Here is a 17346-nt window from a genome sequence, read left to right on the forward strand (position 1 = left end):
ACCTAGTAAACCCCTCAGCTGGGAAGGTGGAGCCAAGGTGTGCATGAGGATGGTTCTGGAGTTCATGCCTTCGCCCCTGGGCTGCATTTGCTGCTCAGAAGAGGAGTGAGGAGACACCCTGGCCCTCAGCTTTCCCCTTGCCAGGGTGAAAGGTCATACAGCAGAGGCAGTTGCAGTGAGGCTGGAAAGAGGCCTTGGGAGAGAGGGGCCCTGAAATGTGCTTGAGGTCTGCCCTTTCCTTAGCTATGAAAAGGCCAACAGGTGTTTGTGTTTCTGAGACCCAGGATAGAATGAGGTCTCGGCCTCTAATGACTTGCTTGGGAAGGAGAGGGGCAGCCCAGGGTGAGGAGAGGCCCCTGGGGAAGCTGTCCTGAGAAGCAGCGTCCATCCCGCTCACTTTGGGGTTGTGGTCTGAAGAGCTTGCCCTGCAGGCTGAGGTTGGAGGACTCCCCTCAAGGGGACCTCAAGTTCAGGGAGAGTGTTGACCTTGCTGTCACTCACCAGGGAAGGCCTTACTTTTACCCCATTGCACCTTAAGAACCTCTGGCCTGCTCTTAGGGGTGCCCTGGCTGGAGCTGGGCTTCTTGGCTCCAAATTAAACACATGTGTGAAAGATGGGCCTCCACTCCTGTCATCACACCTGCAGCACTGTAGAGCCCCCAGGAGCATTTAAAGATGCTGATGTCCAGGCCCCTCTCCAGACCAAAGTCCTCAGCATTTGGGTCAGGAGGACTCCATGCAGATCTGTGTTAAAAGCCTCCAGGTGATTCTAAAGTGTATACAGGTCTGAGAACCACTGACCAGAGCGCAGCATCCACCAGGGTACTCAAGTGATCTCAGGCAGAGAGTAGCCCCTCAGGGCCCAGATAAGCCAGGCTGGGGAGCTCACTACTAGCCGAGTCAAACCTGAGTGTACCAAAGAATCGACATCTATGTGTTGTGTTATTAATCCATGCCAGCCCTCCTGCTGCATCTCTTTCCTGCACCTTCCCTGCCCGGGTGGTCCCCAAGCACACACACCATGCACGGAATGCTGGCCAAAGGTCAGCTGATGTCCTTGAAACACACTTGAAAAAGGAAACCTGACAGCTTGTTCCAATGCCTGTGAGTGTAAACTCACAACAGTGTCTTTTATAGAGTTTTAACATACTTTTATATATTTTGTGTGTCTCCCACAATCTTTTAAATCTAGTAATATGAGTCCATTGGAACAAGAGCCCTGATCTTAGTTGAATTATGTCCGTGGCACTGTGTGTGCATGGCTGGGGGACTCCAGGGGGCTCCAGGAAGGCACTTGTTTCCTTCAAGCCCCTGCTCCTCACTGGTCCTGGGACCTCCACCCCAAGGAGAACCTAGGATGGTGCTGTGCAGAGTGGCCTTCAGAATGGTAGCCAGGAGACAGAGATGCACTGAGAGGAGGCACCCATGGTAGCAGGCCGCTTAATGGGAGTGAAAAATAGAGCCCAGAGAGATGGCCATAGGGAGTGAAAGCAAGCTTGCAGCCTGCCTTGCATTGTTTGCAAAATCCTTGTCATGTTTTAAAGGTGTTTATTGAGGAGAGTAGGAGCTTTGGAGACATAGTTAGTCGTTTTGTCCCCGGTTCCAAACCCCTAAATGCTAATGGGATTTGAGCCAATACCAAGTTGCCTCTGTCATATGATGCCCACGGAGGCTGAGGCCAGAGGTGGTGGTCATTGGCCAACCACACTGGAGGCAGAGCTGGCTCTGAGATGGGACCCAGGTCTGTTATCTCAGACAGGAAGTGCCCTTTCTCCCGCAGTGCTCTCGTGACCAGAAGGGAGGGACAAAGAACACCTGTACCTGGGAATTGGCATCCCCAGGCCACACAGCACCCAGGCTCTGTTCACTCTGCAGTCTGCCTGCCCAGGATGAGACCAGCCAGCATCTCCTCTTTGCAGGGCTGCAGATTTTCATCAGCCCAGAAACCTTCCTTGCATCTAAGCAGTGTTGGTCAGTGTGGTCCTCAATGGGGGTCCCCACACTCTGGTGGAGAAGGAAGAGGAGGCCTGTGGTGGCCATAGCAGGGGCAGCAGAGAGCAGGCTTGGAGGGAGGATGGAAAGGCCTGCTCATTGCTATTCTGACCTGGTCTCAGAGGCCTGTCCAGGGCACCAAGTGCCTTGATCCAGTCCTCTCTGCCTTCACTAGAGGGGAGAGGCCAAGAGGAGGGAAGCACATCAGGGCTGGCCCAAGGCTTCCCCATCCTTAGAGCAGGAGGAGCTTCTTGTCTGGGCCTCTCAGCTGCTCTGAGACTCAACAGTCCTCAAGCCTGAGGAAAGGGTGGTGCTGCAGGGACCCTCATGTTGAGGAACTTATTCCCTGACAGAGGGTTTCACTTCTATCCAAACTTGTGTCTTCCTGAAGTCTGGTCATTCTCAAACTTGAATATCAGATCTTCTGTTAAAACAGATTGCTAGGGCCACCCCAAGAGTTTCTGACTCAGTACATCTGGATGGGGCCTGAGCATCTGCATTTCCAGCAAGTTCCCAGGTGGTGTTGCCGGTCTGCGGTCCATACCTTGAGAACCACTGACTTCCAAAGGGGATGGCAGCATCTTTAGTCCTATGCCACCCCCAGCACTCAGCTCACAGCGGGGTCCTCATTTTATGGAACAGAAACATTGGCTGTAAAGTAAATTTCGGTAAATTGAATTGTTTTTACCCTGGATTGCATGCTAAAATGGGGATCTTGTTCTAACAATACCCGGGCATCCTCAGGTGGCTTCTCAAAGGAAGGACCACGGCTTTGTCTGAGTCTCTTTGGTGCCCTGCTCTATGGAGTTTTGAACACTGTAGAACTGGACAAAATCATCACCATGACAACCCAGGATTAGCTCCTTATTTTGTTCCAGACAAAAGCTAATAGCTCGTGCGTTCTCTCTCAGTCGCCCTGCCTGAGTGGATCCCTTCCCTCCTGCTTTACACTTCACTGCCATTCCTGGGCACTTTATAATGTCTTAGGTGGGAGCAGCTCCAGAAAGTGTATGCAGCACTCCCCCACCCACCCCCGGGCCTGCATTCCTCTCCCCATGTCCCCCAGTGGGGGCCTATACACTGCATGTCCCCCAGTGGGGGCCTATACACAGATGGAGCCATGAGACTTGGAGTGTTGTCAGGAGTGGAGAGGTCTCACAGAGAACAGGATCTGTTCTGATTTTCAACCTCTGGAGGAAGAAGGGGAGGACGGAAACTTGGCCTGGGTTGCACTCGGCCATCTCCTCCCTGAAACATGTTTTCCTGGCTGCTGTGTCCCTCGCCTGTCCTGGTTTTCTTCCTCAGTCTTCTTAGCCAAGGCCTCTTCTAAATGCTGGCATTTCTGTTGGGGCCAGGCCTGTTCTCTCCTCTTTTTTTCCCTGATCTCTGTTCTCTCACTAGACAAACCATCCATGTCCGTGGCCTAAATAGCATCCCTGTGCTGCCCGCTCCCTGCCCTCTTCTCCAGTTGCTACTTCTCTAGACTCCAGACTTTTCTCCAGCTGCCTACTTCGACAGCTGTCTCCTCTTGGCTCTTAGCACCATCTCAAACTGAACATACCCCAGACTAAGCTCTTGCTTTCCAACTTGCCTAATTCCCCCAACATCTGCTTCTCACCTGGCCCTTTCCACTGTGGTAAATGATCCATTCATCCATCCATCCATCCATCCATCCTCCCACCCACCCATCCATCCACCCATCAATCCACTTGTTCATCCAGACACAGAAGCCAGAAACCCGGGTGACATCCTTGGTACCTCTCTCCCTTGTACTGTGTTAGTCAGGATGGCCTCGACTCTGCAGCAGTAACAAATCAATCTTAAAATCTGAGAGACTTAGCACAGTAACATTTCTTGCTTGCATGTATCATAGGCCAGTGTGGTCAGCAGAGGTAGGAGGCGGAGCTCGACTTCACACAGTCATTCAGGGATCCAGGTTTCTTCCATCTTGGAACACTGCTACCCTTAACATGTGGTCTTCAAGGGTGGTTCTGAGAAGGAAGAGAGGCAGGCTGTGGAAGCTTGTGAGGGATATTTTAGAGACGGGTTCCACATTTCCACCCTCTCACCATTGGCGTGCCCTCAGTCATGTGATGTGGGTGAGCACTAATAGTCTTTTGCACACTTGCCAGCTAGGTCCAGTGTGTGGCCAAGCCCTGTCAGCTCTGCTCTTGACTCTGTCCCACACAGGACTCCTCTCTAACTCTGCTGCCATCGCTCCAAATCCAGCTCTTTCATCCCACCCCTAGACTACAGCCATGTCCTAACACGCCTCCCCATATCTGCATCTCTGCTATTGGACTATATGATCTTCCCCACACAATCAAATCCAAGTGTGACTCCTTGTCTTAAAGTCTCTCTGTGGTAGGTTGAATAATGCTCCCCACCCCGCCCTGAGAGGCCCACATCATCCTAATCCCTGAAACCTGTGAATGTGTTACTTTACATAGCAAAAAGAACTTTACAGAGGGAATTAAGGATCTTGAACTGAGAATTTTATCCTGGGTTATTTGGGTGGACCCAGAATAATCACATCGGTCCTTACAAGTGAAAGATGGAGGCAGGAGAATCAGAGAAGGAGAGAGACTTGAGGATGCAAAGCTGCTGGTTTCAAAGAGGGAGGAAGGGACCATGAGCCCAGGAATGTGGGTGGCCTCTTAAATCTGGAAAAGGCAAGGAAATGGATTCTCCCCTAGAACCTCCAGATGAAAGGTAACCCTGCTGACACCTTAATTTTAGCCCAATGAGACCCATTTCAGACTTCTGACCAGGAATATAAGATGATAAGTTGTGCCATTTTAAGACAGTAAGTTTGCTTACAAACTTACAGCAGCAGTGGGGAATGAATACACCATCCAGTGGCATCTCTAAAAATTTAGATAAAAATCTAAAATTATTAATACAACTGGACTAAGAGCTCTGTGAAGGCAGACACTGGGCCCTTTCTATTCACTCTTGTATTGTTCTGCATCGTCTGACTCAGTATGTCTTGAATAAATGAGTAATTAAGAGAGAGAGGGAGAAGAAAGTGGGAAGAAAGAAAAAAGGATAAAAGGAGGAGGGGGAGGAGGGGGAGAAGAAGGAGAAAAGGCATCTTGAAATCTTCCAGTCTCAACAAAATTTAGCTTTGTTGAGACTGGAGTGTGGAACATATGGGTCTGTAGAAGCTGGACGTACTGTGTGTGAGTGGAAGGAAAATCAGTTGCTGTTTTTAGTTAGAAAAACCCAAGGCTGTCTCAGGAACCCAACTCCCATCCTCCCAAGCTCCAGGGAAAGGGGCCTGGGAGGATTCAGCTCCAATCCGCTGAGGCCAGAGCAACTTCCATTCAAAAGAGGAGAGGAGGTGGGAGCCTGCTGGGTCTTCCCATCTGTGCTGGGCTGGGAGGTGGTAACTGCAAGAGAAATGGGCACCAGGGCATTCTAGGGAGCCCCAGGGAGGCAGCTGTGAGTCTCCTGAGACCCCAGCAATGCAGGCTAGAGGGCTGAGTGGAGGCTTTCGAGCTCTCGATAGGGTCAGGGACATTGTCTTCGGGTCCTGGGGTCCTGAGGTCTCATTCTAGGTTTCCCAGCTGCCCTGGTACTATACAAATTGTCTCCAGGACTCTAGAGGGCGCCCAGGCTGGGGACATACGGGGTGCCAGGAGGGCTTTGAGAACTGTGGCAGATATATCTTGAGAGCTCCCAGGCCCCGGGCTGGGGTGGGGCACTTCAGCAGATGACCTTTAGACACCTTTAGCTGCCCCAGCTATCCTCTGGGCACCAATAGGTCCCGGGTGAATCTCTGTTCCAGATTTGAGCTCTGGTCACTCAAAGCTGGGAGTTCACAGAGACACTCAGTTGTCCGTGTGCACATAGGAAATGTGAATCATGGTGGAGGGGGCGGTGACTGGCCTGAGTCACAAGTGAGCCTGTGGCAGGAGATCAGAACTCAAGTTTTAAGGCTTCCGGTGCGCTGACGCTGAGTAGAGACCTGCCCTTTCCCCTCACTCTGCCCTCAAACGTCAATTTCACAGCTTTGTCTTTTTCTCCACTATCTGGCCCTGGTGCATAGATGGTCCCTGGCACAAGGCAGGTACTCAGTAAATAGTAGTTAAGAGAATGCATCCCCTGTTCTGCTGCCAACATGAGAACCCCCTTCTCCCCTCGTGCCACCCGCCCAACCTCTGCAGCCTTCCTTGACCTCAACCCTCATGACCCTGCTCATTCTCTCTGAAGTGGCCCTGTGACCTCGGCAGTGTCAGATGGTAGCAGCAGCTGGCTGTGCCGGGGCCTAATGTTCCCCATTAAAGGAACATCTGTTGGCTGGGGCTCCCAGGGCATGGGCCAGACGCAGCCACGCTCCACGGCCGTTCCACGGTCAACATGGGCTGCTGCAGCCAAAGATGTGCTGTTGGGTCTCTTTCAAGGACATGATGTCACAGCCAAGCACATGCTGGCTAGATGTCCACTGCTAACGGTTACACAGGAATTATCGATGACTGGCCTATTGCTATGAGACCTGATACCTGGCTCCCCTCATCTGGCCTTTAATGTCTTTGCCTTCTTGGGTTATTCTTCTCAGAGCTTTCTATGGTACCTCTGGCTCCCAAACTCTGTCTTTCATGAGCAGGATGCTATGGGCCAATGTGACTGGGTGCGAACTCCAAAATAGCCGGGTGTGAATTCCGAGAGACAGGATATTCTCCATCTAGAAGCTGTGGATACCTTCTGGTCCAAACAGCACTCAAGCGTCACGGACCCTAACAGAGACTGTGAGCTCATGGCCCCTGCTCCAAGCCCCTCCTCTTTCCAGCACCTTCCCAGGGGTCCTCTGGGCCGGTCATCGGCCCTGCCCTGGCCATCTCACCTTGCAGGTCTCTGCTTCACCTCCCTGCCTATGAAGGCCTCTCAGGGGAGTGGTTCCCAGGGACACCTAACTGGGATAATGAAATTAATGATTCTGACAGCAGTGAGGAGGCATTGAGTGAGTCTGGCTCTGTTCTGACAGCTTTGCACATATGAACTCATTAATCCTCACAGCAGCCCTGTGAGGCGGGTGCTGTCGGTCACTCGCTGTCCCTGACGTGGCACAGAAGCCTTCTCCATAGCCTTCCTTTATAATCCCTAACAGCTGCAGGCTGCTTTCCTGCAGCTTCCCTCTGCTGCCTGGCGCTCCACGCTCCTGCCTCCCCGCCATACGTCTGCCACTCTCTCCTGCTTGCATCACTACCTGTGCTTCCTCTGCCCACTCCATAAATATGGGATCTCCAGGGTTCCCTCCTCCATGCTCTTCTCACTTTACGTCCCTTCCCAAAGTGAGCTGTCTCATCCCATGGCCTCAACCACTACCCACAGGCTGGAAGGAAAAGTGAGTGGTAGGGTCGTAAGTACCACGTTAAGGATTGAGGGTGCTAAGAGCCCAGAAAGCGTGGGATTGTTGGTGGGGGGCTTGTGACATGGCCAGATACTCATTTTGAAAAGCTTGTGGTCATAGCTGTATGGGGTTTGTGTACCCGTGGTCTCAGTGAGGGGTCCTGAGCTCCTTCACTGAGTAGGGTGAAGGAATAGAGAGTGGGGCATGGATTGCACAAGGTTTCAAGGTAAAACCAGCAAGGGCTTGATCAGGAGCACTAAAGGGAAGGAGATGAAGTGGGGTGACTCCCAAGTTTCCAGCTGGGGCTGGAACAGGCAATCAGCTTTGAGTAGGAGATGCTGCACTGAGTCTTGGACTGCAGTGTTTGAATCATCTTTGGTTCTTCAAGATGGGGATGTCCAGCAGGCAACCAGCTGTGGGCTCTACCCTCTCAGAGTGGACAGCACAGAGGACTGGGAGTCGTCCACATACAATTCTGTAACATCCATGAGCAGGGTGAGCTCATCCAAGGTGGGCAGGGTGGGCAACCAAAGGCAGGGCAGCTACCAGCACCTGCATTCAGTCAGGGCTGTGGGGGGGACCCAGTAAAGGCTGAAATTGTTCCTTGGATTTGGCAGCGAAGAGGTCTCTGGTGACCTTGGTGAGAGGTGTTTCGGCATTGTGGGAGGACAGAGCCAGAGAAGCAGGGATGGAGCAGGAAAAGGTGGCGTCAGGCAGTGCAGGGAACTCTACAGAGGCTGGCAGAGCTGGAAGGAGAGGCGGGCACCGGGGGAAAGGGGTCAGAGGAGCCGCTGGGACCCCTAGACCTGAAAATCTGGTCATCAAGCTTGACAGTTTCCTCTTCCTCGCAGTTCATGTCCAAGAGGCACCAAATCTTGGGGATTCCTAAACACCTCTCAGTTGTCCTGTCCCTTCCTCTCCATCAGCCTGGAGATGCTGTGGGGGCCTCTGCAGCAGTGCCTGCCTCCACCTCTTCTGGTTCCGAGTCCTTTCACAATTCTGGCTTGGCGCGTGCAGGCTTCTGCCTGGCTGGCTTTCCCCTCTTCTCCAGCTGATGAATTTGTGTCCCCTGCTGGGCCTGCCTTGGGGGTAGGTGGGGGGAGTGGAGCAGCAGCCTTAGACCAGCCTGTTCCTGCCTTTCCCCCTAGGGTGGGTGGGGGGCCCTGCTGAGGGGGTGGGTCTGAAGTGGGACCCCTCATTGGTGGCTGAGGAGGGGCTAGGGTGGGGCGTGTGGGAGAGGCTGCTGCAGAGACCCCTGCATCTCAGCATCTCATTCCTAGGGCTCCAGCCCTGGCCTGGTGTGTCTCCCCTCCCCACAATCCTGTGAGGTTGTGCAGCTGTGAGGCTGTGGGGCTTCGGGGGTGTGGGGCAGTATGAAAACAGGTGCGGGCTCCCTCCTTCCCTACCCAGGTGCTCCTGAAGTGCCTTGTGTCTCCATTCCTGTTTGAGGGATGTTCCCGGTACAGGGCTGAGCCTTCCCTCAGACTGTAGGCCTTGCCTTCCCTCCGCTAAACCACTTCCGGCCCCCTGCAAGGGCCTGGCTTATAAGCCGTGGAGCACACCTCAGTGTATGTATGTATAAGTGTGGGTGTGTGTGTGTGTACATGTGTGATGTGTGTGTGGTGTGTGTGTGTGGTGTGTGTGGGTGTGGTGCATGTGTGCACATTCATGTGTGGTGTGTGTGTGTGTGGTGTGTGTGGGTGTGGTGCATGTGTGCACATTCATGTGTGGTGTGTGTGGTATGTGCATACATGTGTATGGTGTGTGTGATGTGTGGTGTGTGTGTGATGTGTATGTGTATGGCATGTGTGGTGTGTATGTGATGTGTGTTGTGTGATGTGTGTGTGGTGTATATGTGTGATGTGTGTGGTGCATGTGTGTGGTGTGTATAGGATGTGTGTGTGTAGTGTATGTGGTATATGTGGTGTGTATGTGATCTCTGTGGTGTGTGTAATGTGTGTGTGGTGCATGTGTGATGTGTGTGTTGTATGTGTGTGTGATGTGTGTAATGTGTGGGTGTGAATGTGGTGTGTGTGTGTGGTGTGTATGATATATGTGTGTGGTGTGTGTGATGTGTGTGGTGCATGTTCAAGTGGTTGGTGTATGTGGTGTGTGTGATGCATGTGTGATGTGTGTGTGGTCTATGTGGCATGTGTGTGGTATGTGTTGTATATGTGTGATGTGTGTTGCTGTGTGGTGTCTGTGATGTATGTGTAGTGTGTGTGTATGTGTGATGTGCACGGTGTCTGGTGTGGTGTGTGTGTGATGTGTGTTTGTTGGGGTGTGTGTGTTGTGTATGTGGCATGTAGGTTGCTGTGTGTGGTGTCTGTGGTGTGTGTGCTGTGTATGTTGGTGTGTGTGATGTGTGTGTATGGGTGTGTGTGGCTAGCCCCTCTCACCATGACTGTCTTACCCACAGGCTGTCCTGGGATGTGGGACAACATCACGTGTTGGAAGCCGGCCCACGTGGGTGAGATGGTCCTGGTCAGCTGCCCTGAGCTCTTCCGAATCTTCAACCCAGACCGAGGTGGGTTTATCCCAGTCTCTTTAGGCCACGCTGGCTTAGCCTGCTCCCCAAACTCTGCCCCAGGCAAGCACCAAGGACAGGGAGGCCACCCTATAGGCAGACAGTCCCTGCTCCCGAGCTCACATGCGGTGTGGGGGATGAAACCAGAGACACGTGCACACACGGGGACACAGGTACACTTGGGGACCGTGGTTGTGGATGACAGCAAGGCTGTGTCCTCACGTATGGGATCCATGCCGGCTGTCACTCACCCTCCAGCCCGGGCCCCTGTCTGTCAGTTGGGTATGTGGCCCCATGGCCCCCTCCCAGGTGCGTCTGTGAGGGTAACGTGAAGCGATGCTGTGGACGCCACTTAGCATAGGACTTGGCGCGTTTTGAATGTGCAGTAGTAAATGTTAGCTGAGATTATTGTCACCATCCTCCCACAGCCACAGATCCTCAGCACCCAGTGGGAGGCATGGAGAGAGACGTGCATGTAGACACCCCCCTCAGGCAGAATGAGACGCGTGGGGAAGGCAGCTGGACACGAGACACCCACATCCACATTCAGAGCCACTTAGACGCTGGCATAAGGCCCAGTGGGGCCGGCGCACACTCACGTTTGCTCAGCAGAGCATTTTCTGGGCCCTAGCTGCCCTCAGGCAGTTACATGGGCTCAAGTTGGGAGGAGCTGGGTCTTGGGCTGCCTGGGGAAAGGGTGCCACACACAGGGAACAGTGTCACAGTGCTGTCGGTGACTCGTGAACGTGGGCTTGGAGGCACGGGTGTGCGATGGTGCCTCCCTGAGAGGGAAGGCTGGGTGGGTGCAGTGTCCTGCAGACCTGGGTTCGGGGCTTATCTGTGTTTGAGGTCTCTGGGGGGCACTGAAGTGCTGTGGAGATATCCAGGGACCACCAAAATGATAGATGAGCCCACAAGGTGCGCAGAGTGGCCGAGCTCTGTGCACAGGTGGGATGTAGGGAGAGGGCAGGGGAGAGAAGGCGATGCTCTACCTACAGGCAGAAGCCCCGGTAGCCCCATCTCCCTTGCAGGGGGTGTCTGAGGGGAAGGGGTAGCTTCAGATGGCTTCTTTGGATGTGGGTCCCTTGGGCTCTTCCAGAACGGTTCCTGCCTTTCGGCTGGGACCTGTGAACTCCCCCACGGGCCTTCTACCCCATCCCTGTGAGTGTCACAGGAGGCAGGGTGGCCAACTGAAGGCACTGAGTTGGGGCTGGGCAGAGAGAGCTGGCGGGGCTGGCTCCAGCCAGGTGACTTACTGAGCCACCTCCTGGCTGTGAAGCCATGGGCGGGGGCTCCCTAGGGTATCAGAGGGGTCCGAGTTGTGTGTGGCCATGCGACCTGGCCTTAGCGTTCTTCTTTTCCAGCCTAAGGCTTAGGCTGATGTCCTTCTAGAAGAGGCAAGTTTCCAGGCTCCACTCCAGCACTGAGTCCTACCTGCTGCAGTCCCCTGTCCTCTCTGAGAGGCAAAAGGCAAATTTGCCAATTTGCTGTCAAACCTCAAATTCCAATAATTGACTCTGCCCTGCAGGGGGAGGGGCTTGCGGGAGGTGGCAGAGAAAATAGTGGCATATGTTGGGGGTCCCAGGCCCCTGTCTCTGGCTTCCACCCCAAGGTTTGTTTACATGTGCTGCACCCTGCAGCAGCAATACCTCCACCTCCAGACCACCGGGCGGCCCAGGAGGAGGGTGGCATTGAACTCTCCCATCTGAGGGCTTGGGGATTGGGTGTGACCTGAGCAGGCCAGAGTGAATTTTGAAAGAGGATACACGCAGCGGAAGCGCTGCAGTGAGAGATACAGTGGGACTGGAGGGCTGTCAGGCGTGGTGGCAGCCAGTGAGTGATTCAGCCTGATTTCCAATTCATTCCTGTAGAGGCCAACTTAATCACTTCCTCCATTCATGTATTTCTTTCATTCTGTCATTTCTTTAAAGTTTGTTTATTGAACGTCTACTCTGGGTCAGATTCCATGCCAGACTCCTTCTTCTTAACAACAAAAGGCAAAAATGAATCAATAGTAAAATAAGGTTTTCTTAAGATACACTTTACTCCACACTCCCTCCTTCCTCTGGCAGTGACACAATGAAGGTGTTATTTACACCTGATTCTTAATGGTTCATTAAGGCAGGGCCTTTTAGCACCTCTATTCACAAAGCTTGATTGGTGAGACTTGCCTTGAATACTTGGCAGGGAGAGAATGGGATTCCTCTGTTTCTTCTCGGTTCCCAGGTAGCCTGTTGTGATGACTGTGGCTGTGTAGGATATTGGAGAGATTGGACATGTGGGAGCACTAATCTCCCTCCTCTTCTCAAATGCTTCAACTCGTTTCTGTTCTGAAGATCTCCAATGTCCCCAGCTTATAGTCCTCATGCCTTCTGGGTCCCCCAGAGCCCTCTTTAATGTTTGGGGTTGGGAAGGAGGAGGAAGTGATCAGCAAGACCCAAGGAGAGCAGCCCCTGATTTTCCTTACCCCGTTGCTCACCTCTGACTTTTCTCTCTCTCTTTCTCTCTGTTTCAGTCTGGGAGACCGAAACCATTGGTAAGAGGAACCTTGGTGAGGACAGACCGCTGTCTTTCTGTCCATCCAGCAGGAACCCAGCCTCAGGAGATCTCAGGCTCTGGCTGCTGGGATTGGGGTGGGGGTGGAATAAGAGGCTCACTGGGGATCAGGTTCTTTCCTCTTTCCTCCCTTCCCTCTCCCCAACCTTGGCCATTCTGGAAGTGGGAGGAGGAGAGGGGCACAGGAAGATGCACAACACAGGCACGACCTCAGGTCCATCACAGGCTTGTTTGGGAGGATGATACTCACCAATGGAGGGGCTAAGAAACAAGCTCACACATGAGTGCAGGTGCATATATGTGCATATGCACAGACCTGAACATGTGCATCAGTCCATGCAGATACTGACATCCCTGACAGCTAAGAAGCCGGAATGCACAGTGAGCAACAGAACAGAAGAGTGAATGATGCAGCATGCAGGCAGAATAGTGAAGAAGTCAGGGGAGGCTTCCAGGAAGAGGTGGCATGTCAGCTGGACCTTGGGAAAGGAGTTTTGAGAAGGGGGGGTGGGGTAGAAATGGGGTCTCATTTCAAGCAGGGGTTTTGGCATAAGAAAAGGGTGGAAATGGGAATAAAGAGTAGGAAGAGAGGAAAAACTGTCTGAAAATGAAGTCTTCCAGATTCCCTTTGATGAAGAGCAGTTTTGGAGGCTGAGGTGGAGGATTGAGCACCAAAAAGGAAACCCCAAGCCCTGGACCCATTTTGCTGTTTTTTGCCCATTGTTTGAAAAGGCCCAACCATCCCTTTTCATTTTCTCCCATTCCTCTCCATTCTGGAGGCCCTCCCATCCTCCTGGCAGTACCCATTGCCATTACCTGTGGTGGTGGAGAACTGAGTCCTGGAACATCCTGAACATCACAGAAATGCAAAGACAGGGAGAGTGGTGTTAGAAGGTGCAGTGTGTGAGGAAGGTGCGCGGCTGCTGTGTGTGATGTTGCCTCTTGGCGAGGACCCCACCCCCTACTTCCTGTAGACCAGGGGTAGCCTGAGCCTTCCGGGGCGGAGAGTAAACAGTAGCTAACTGTAAGCCAGGCATTTGGATACATGCCTATGTCTGTATTTTTCAGGAGAGTCTGATTTTGGTGACAGTAACTCCTTAGATCTCTCAGGTAAGGGGTTAGGCTGGGTTTGACCGTGGACTGGCTGGAGGGAAGGGCATCTGCTGATGTGTGAGCTTTGAGAACCCCATCCCAGGCTGGGCTCTGCTCCTCTGTGGCTGTGTGATCTTTGGCAGGTGACTTTTTTCTCTGATAAAGGTACAGATTATCTTCATGGAAAAGCACACAGGCAGAACATCATGTGTAGAATTTCAGGGGAGACACGGATGTCTTAGAGTCTCTTTGTGGACTTCAAATAAAGAACTCTGGGATTAGGCCGGGCGCAGTGGCTCAAGCCTGTAATCCCAGCACTTTGGGAGGCCGAGGCGGGCGGATCACAAGGTCAGGAGATCGAGACCACAGTGAAACCCCGTCTCTACTAAAAATACAAAAAATTAGCCGGGCGCGGTGGCGGGCGCCTGTAGTCCCAGCTACTCAGGAGGCTGAGGCAGGAGAATGGCGGGAACCCGGGAGGCGGAGCTTGCAGTGAGCCGAGATCGCGCCACTGCACTCCAGCCTGGGCAACAGCGTGAGACTCCGTCTAAAAAAAAAAAAAAAAAAAGAACTCTGGGATTGACTGTTTCTGAACTCCAACATGTAGAACAGTGGCTCTCAAACTTTAACCGTGCATCACAGTTACCTCGTGCGCTTGTTAAACACAGGTTCCTGGCAGTCTGTAATTCATTCCGCCTGGGGTGGGGCCTGAGAATGTGCTTGTCTCGCCAGTCTTCCAGGTGATGCTGATGGGCTGATCCCGGGACGGGCACCCCTTTGGGAAAGCTGCCTGAAAGTTTTGTGTTCCTGTGCAGTTACTGGGGCAAATCAGCCTAGTGAAGTAGGCACAATCACTGCGGGGTTTTGACAATCTCAAGAGCACTCCATCTTCCGGAGATTTCTATCAGAACAATACAGTGGCAAATTCACAGAACAGTTCTGAACAAAAGGGTTTATGTTTCTCTGAGCCCACACTGTGTTATAAAAAGGAAAAAATTGAAAGAAGGAAAATAAAAGAAAGGAAACCGCTTTTCCTTCTAGAACACTTTTTTTTTTTTTTAATTGTTTTTCAAAGCAGCTTCCCTTTCCTCTTCCCACCATCCTGATGTGAGCAAAGCAGAGAGGAAATGAGGCCCCAGGAGGGGAAGGAACTTGGCCACAGTGGTGATTTCCCTGGGACATTCAGACTTTCTGAAAGAAGTGTTCAGAGGGACTTAAAAGGAGGTTGCCTGAGACAGATTTGCTGGAAGAAGGGACAGTTTGGCATCAGCTGTGGGACAGAAGTGAGCTCCTTTGCTCTCCTTGGGCTTGCCAAACTTCCCCCTTAGCCTGTGCCGTAGAACTCAGAGCTGGAGAAGGGCTGGGCCCAGTCTCCCTGTTGTGGGCAGAACTCTCCTTTCTGGCAGAATTACCCACATCCCAGGAAGTTCATTTCTGACTTTCTTGGCTAAAGAGAACTGGCCTTAGATCTTCTAATGCAGGAAGCGAGGGACACAGATTGGAAAACTGGAAGGATCTGCTCTCTTGGCCTCTGCCTCCCACAGGGGCTGACCTGCTGCCCTCCTTGCCTCCTTCCTGAGCTCCCTGGAGGTGGCGTTGGCTGCAGAGGGGAGGTTTCTGTTCAACAATATGGGTACTGGAGCTCCTTTTCTGCAGGTGTCTCTTGTTTTATACAATGTCCTGGTCTTTGAATGCTGTAAGGGGAAGAGCCAACCACACGTGTCCCGATAGACCAGATACTTCCAGTGTCAGGCTGGGTCACACTCAGGTGCTGGGCTGGAGAAAAAGGGAGCTGCTTGCTCAGCCCCCTGCCCTGGACATGAGTGGCCCACCATTATAAACCATTGGGTGAGGGGAGAATGAAAAAGCAACCTTGAAAGACTGGCACAGCCCCGGGCAGGGCAAAACCCAGCCTGGACTCTACTGTGCAGCCAGCACATGATTCATTTAATGGCCATGACTGATCCCACCCTCTTGAGTGTCCCACTGAATGGCCTTAAAGTCAACCAAAATAGAATTAAAGTACATTAGTGACAGGAAACAGCCCTCCCAAACTCTGAAAGACAACACTTTAAAAGAAACCCAGATATATATCTTCATAAGATCCGGCCGTGTGTTAGTGGAAATCTGGACCTTGTTAATGAAGCAAGCGCTGTGTCCCCTTGATGCGAGATGTTGCAGCTGCTGTGAGGCTCAGAGCACCAAGGGGAAGCATCACATCAAACTGTGTTCCCAAGGTGTGCCAAGGACCCCACCCACACCCTGCAGTCACCAGAGGGGATTCCTGAAAGTGCCCAGATCTCCTGACGGAGAATCCCTAAGGGCAGGCCTGGAATCTGTATTTGTAATCAGTCTCCTAGGTGGTTTTGCACACTGACGTTTGAGAAGTGCTGATCCAGGGCCCAGGGGAGGACTCAGGCCCATCCCTGATGAGCATTTGGAAATGTTCCAGAGGGGAGGGATGCAGGGATGCTGAAGTCGGCTGGTGCAGTCTCCCCATCTTTGGTTGAGATGAGCTTGCTCCTTGTCTCTCCATCTCTCTGATCAGCAATCACTGATTTCTGAAACCTTTCCCCATGCTTCCCAGTTGGTCTTAGGGGTTTCCAGGAATTCCCACTGAACACGTCATTTTTGCATTAGAATTTCAGGGCCCTCTTAATCATTTCTGGGCCTCGCTGAGTTTTCTTTTTGCTGCAGACATGGGAGTGGTGAGCCGGAACTGCACGGAGGATGGCTGGTCGGAGCCCTTCCCTCATTACTTTGATGCCTGTGGGTTTGATGAATATGAATCTGAGACTGGGGACCAGGTGAGTGTCTGCACCCTGCTCCTCAGAGGTGATGAGGGTGGGGCTGAGGAAACTTAGGTCAGTAGGCAGCATTCATGAGCACCTGCCGGGGCTGAGAAGCAGCTGGGATGCTGCCTACTCCTCCCCACCTACACCTGGCTGCTCTTCCAGGATACTGGAATTAATGCCACTGGGTTAATGCCAGGCCCAGCAGGGGGCTTCCTGGACCTTTGTGCAGGCCAAGGCTGCGGTCTCTTCTGATTGGACAGCGCTCTTGCCTTCAACAGCATGTGCTGAGCATCTGCAGAATGCTGACACTGTGCAAAGGGGAGTAAGAGGCTTGGCCAGGGATAGGAGGTGGTGGAGATGACATCAGCAGAAGAGAGGAAGGAGGAGCTAGGCCTGGAGGTGGGCAGGCCCTGGCCTGGGAGACTGCGTGCAGGCCCGAGGCAGGCTGGCTGTGGGCAGGTCTCACATGAAGTCTTGCCTGTCCTGTGATCTCCTTCAGAATTATTACTACCTGTCAGTGAAGGCCCTCTACACGGTTGGCTACAGCACTTCCCTCGTCACCCTCACCACTGCCATGGTCATCCTGTGTCGCTTCCGGTGAGACCCTCAGCAACATTCAAGCAAGCACCAGAACTGGCCAGGGCCTCAGAGGCCTTGGCCCATCTCTCCCCTCCCACTTGATGTCAGCCCTAGAAGACCCCTTGGAAGGCATTTCCCCGACCCCAAGGATAACAGATGGGAAACTTCACCCCAGAGAGGGCAACTGACTTGTACAGGGCTATGCAGCCAGGCAGAGCCCGGGCAGGAAATCTGCATTACTTGCTTTTGTTTTCCTGGTCTAGATAGTCAGAGGCCACAGGAGGGAGAAGTCTGGCCATGTGGGGTGGTGGATCTGGGTTACAGGGGCCTGAAAGTCAGTGAGGATTTAGAGGTTGGCAGAAGGGTGGCCTGGGTGGGAGACCTGCTGAGATAAAGCCACAGAGTTGGCCCACCACAGATGCCCACATAGAGGGTGGGTGTGAAATGCTGTG

The 17346-nt window shown here is 52.8% G+C and overlaps 1 protein-coding gene across 11 annotated transcripts in view; it reads left to right on the forward strand.

Annotated features, from left to right (window-relative positions):
* Nucleotides 1-17346, forward strand: part of LOC105475819 (ADCYAP receptor type I) — an 82873-nt gene that overhangs the window by 38957 nt on the left and 26570 nt on the right. For 7 of the 11 annotated variants that reach the window (XM_071094996.1, XM_011731352.3, XM_011731353.3 and 4 more), the window contains exons 4-8: nucleotides 9765-9872; nucleotides 12388-12408; nucleotides 13497-13538; nucleotides 16218-16327; nucleotides 16815-16912. In XM_071094996.1, coding sequence (XP_070951097.1) covers nucleotides 9765-9872; nucleotides 12388-12408; nucleotides 13497-13538; nucleotides 16218-16327; nucleotides 16815-16912 — 379 coding nt within the window. The remainder of the gene's footprint in view (nucleotides 1-9764; nucleotides 9873-12387; nucleotides 12409-13496; nucleotides 13539-16217; nucleotides 16328-16814; nucleotides 16913-17346) is intronic. The other 4 variants (XM_011731356.3, XM_011731349.3, XM_011731351.3 and 1 more) reach the window with 2 other exon arrangements.

Source organism: Macaca nemestrina, chromosome 4 (assembly GCF_043159975.1).
Source record: "Macaca nemestrina isolate mMacNem1 chromosome 4, mMacNem.hap1, whole genome shotgun sequence".
Taxonomy (NCBI): Eukaryota; Metazoa; Chordata; class Mammalia; order Primates; family Cercopithecidae; genus Macaca; species Macaca nemestrina.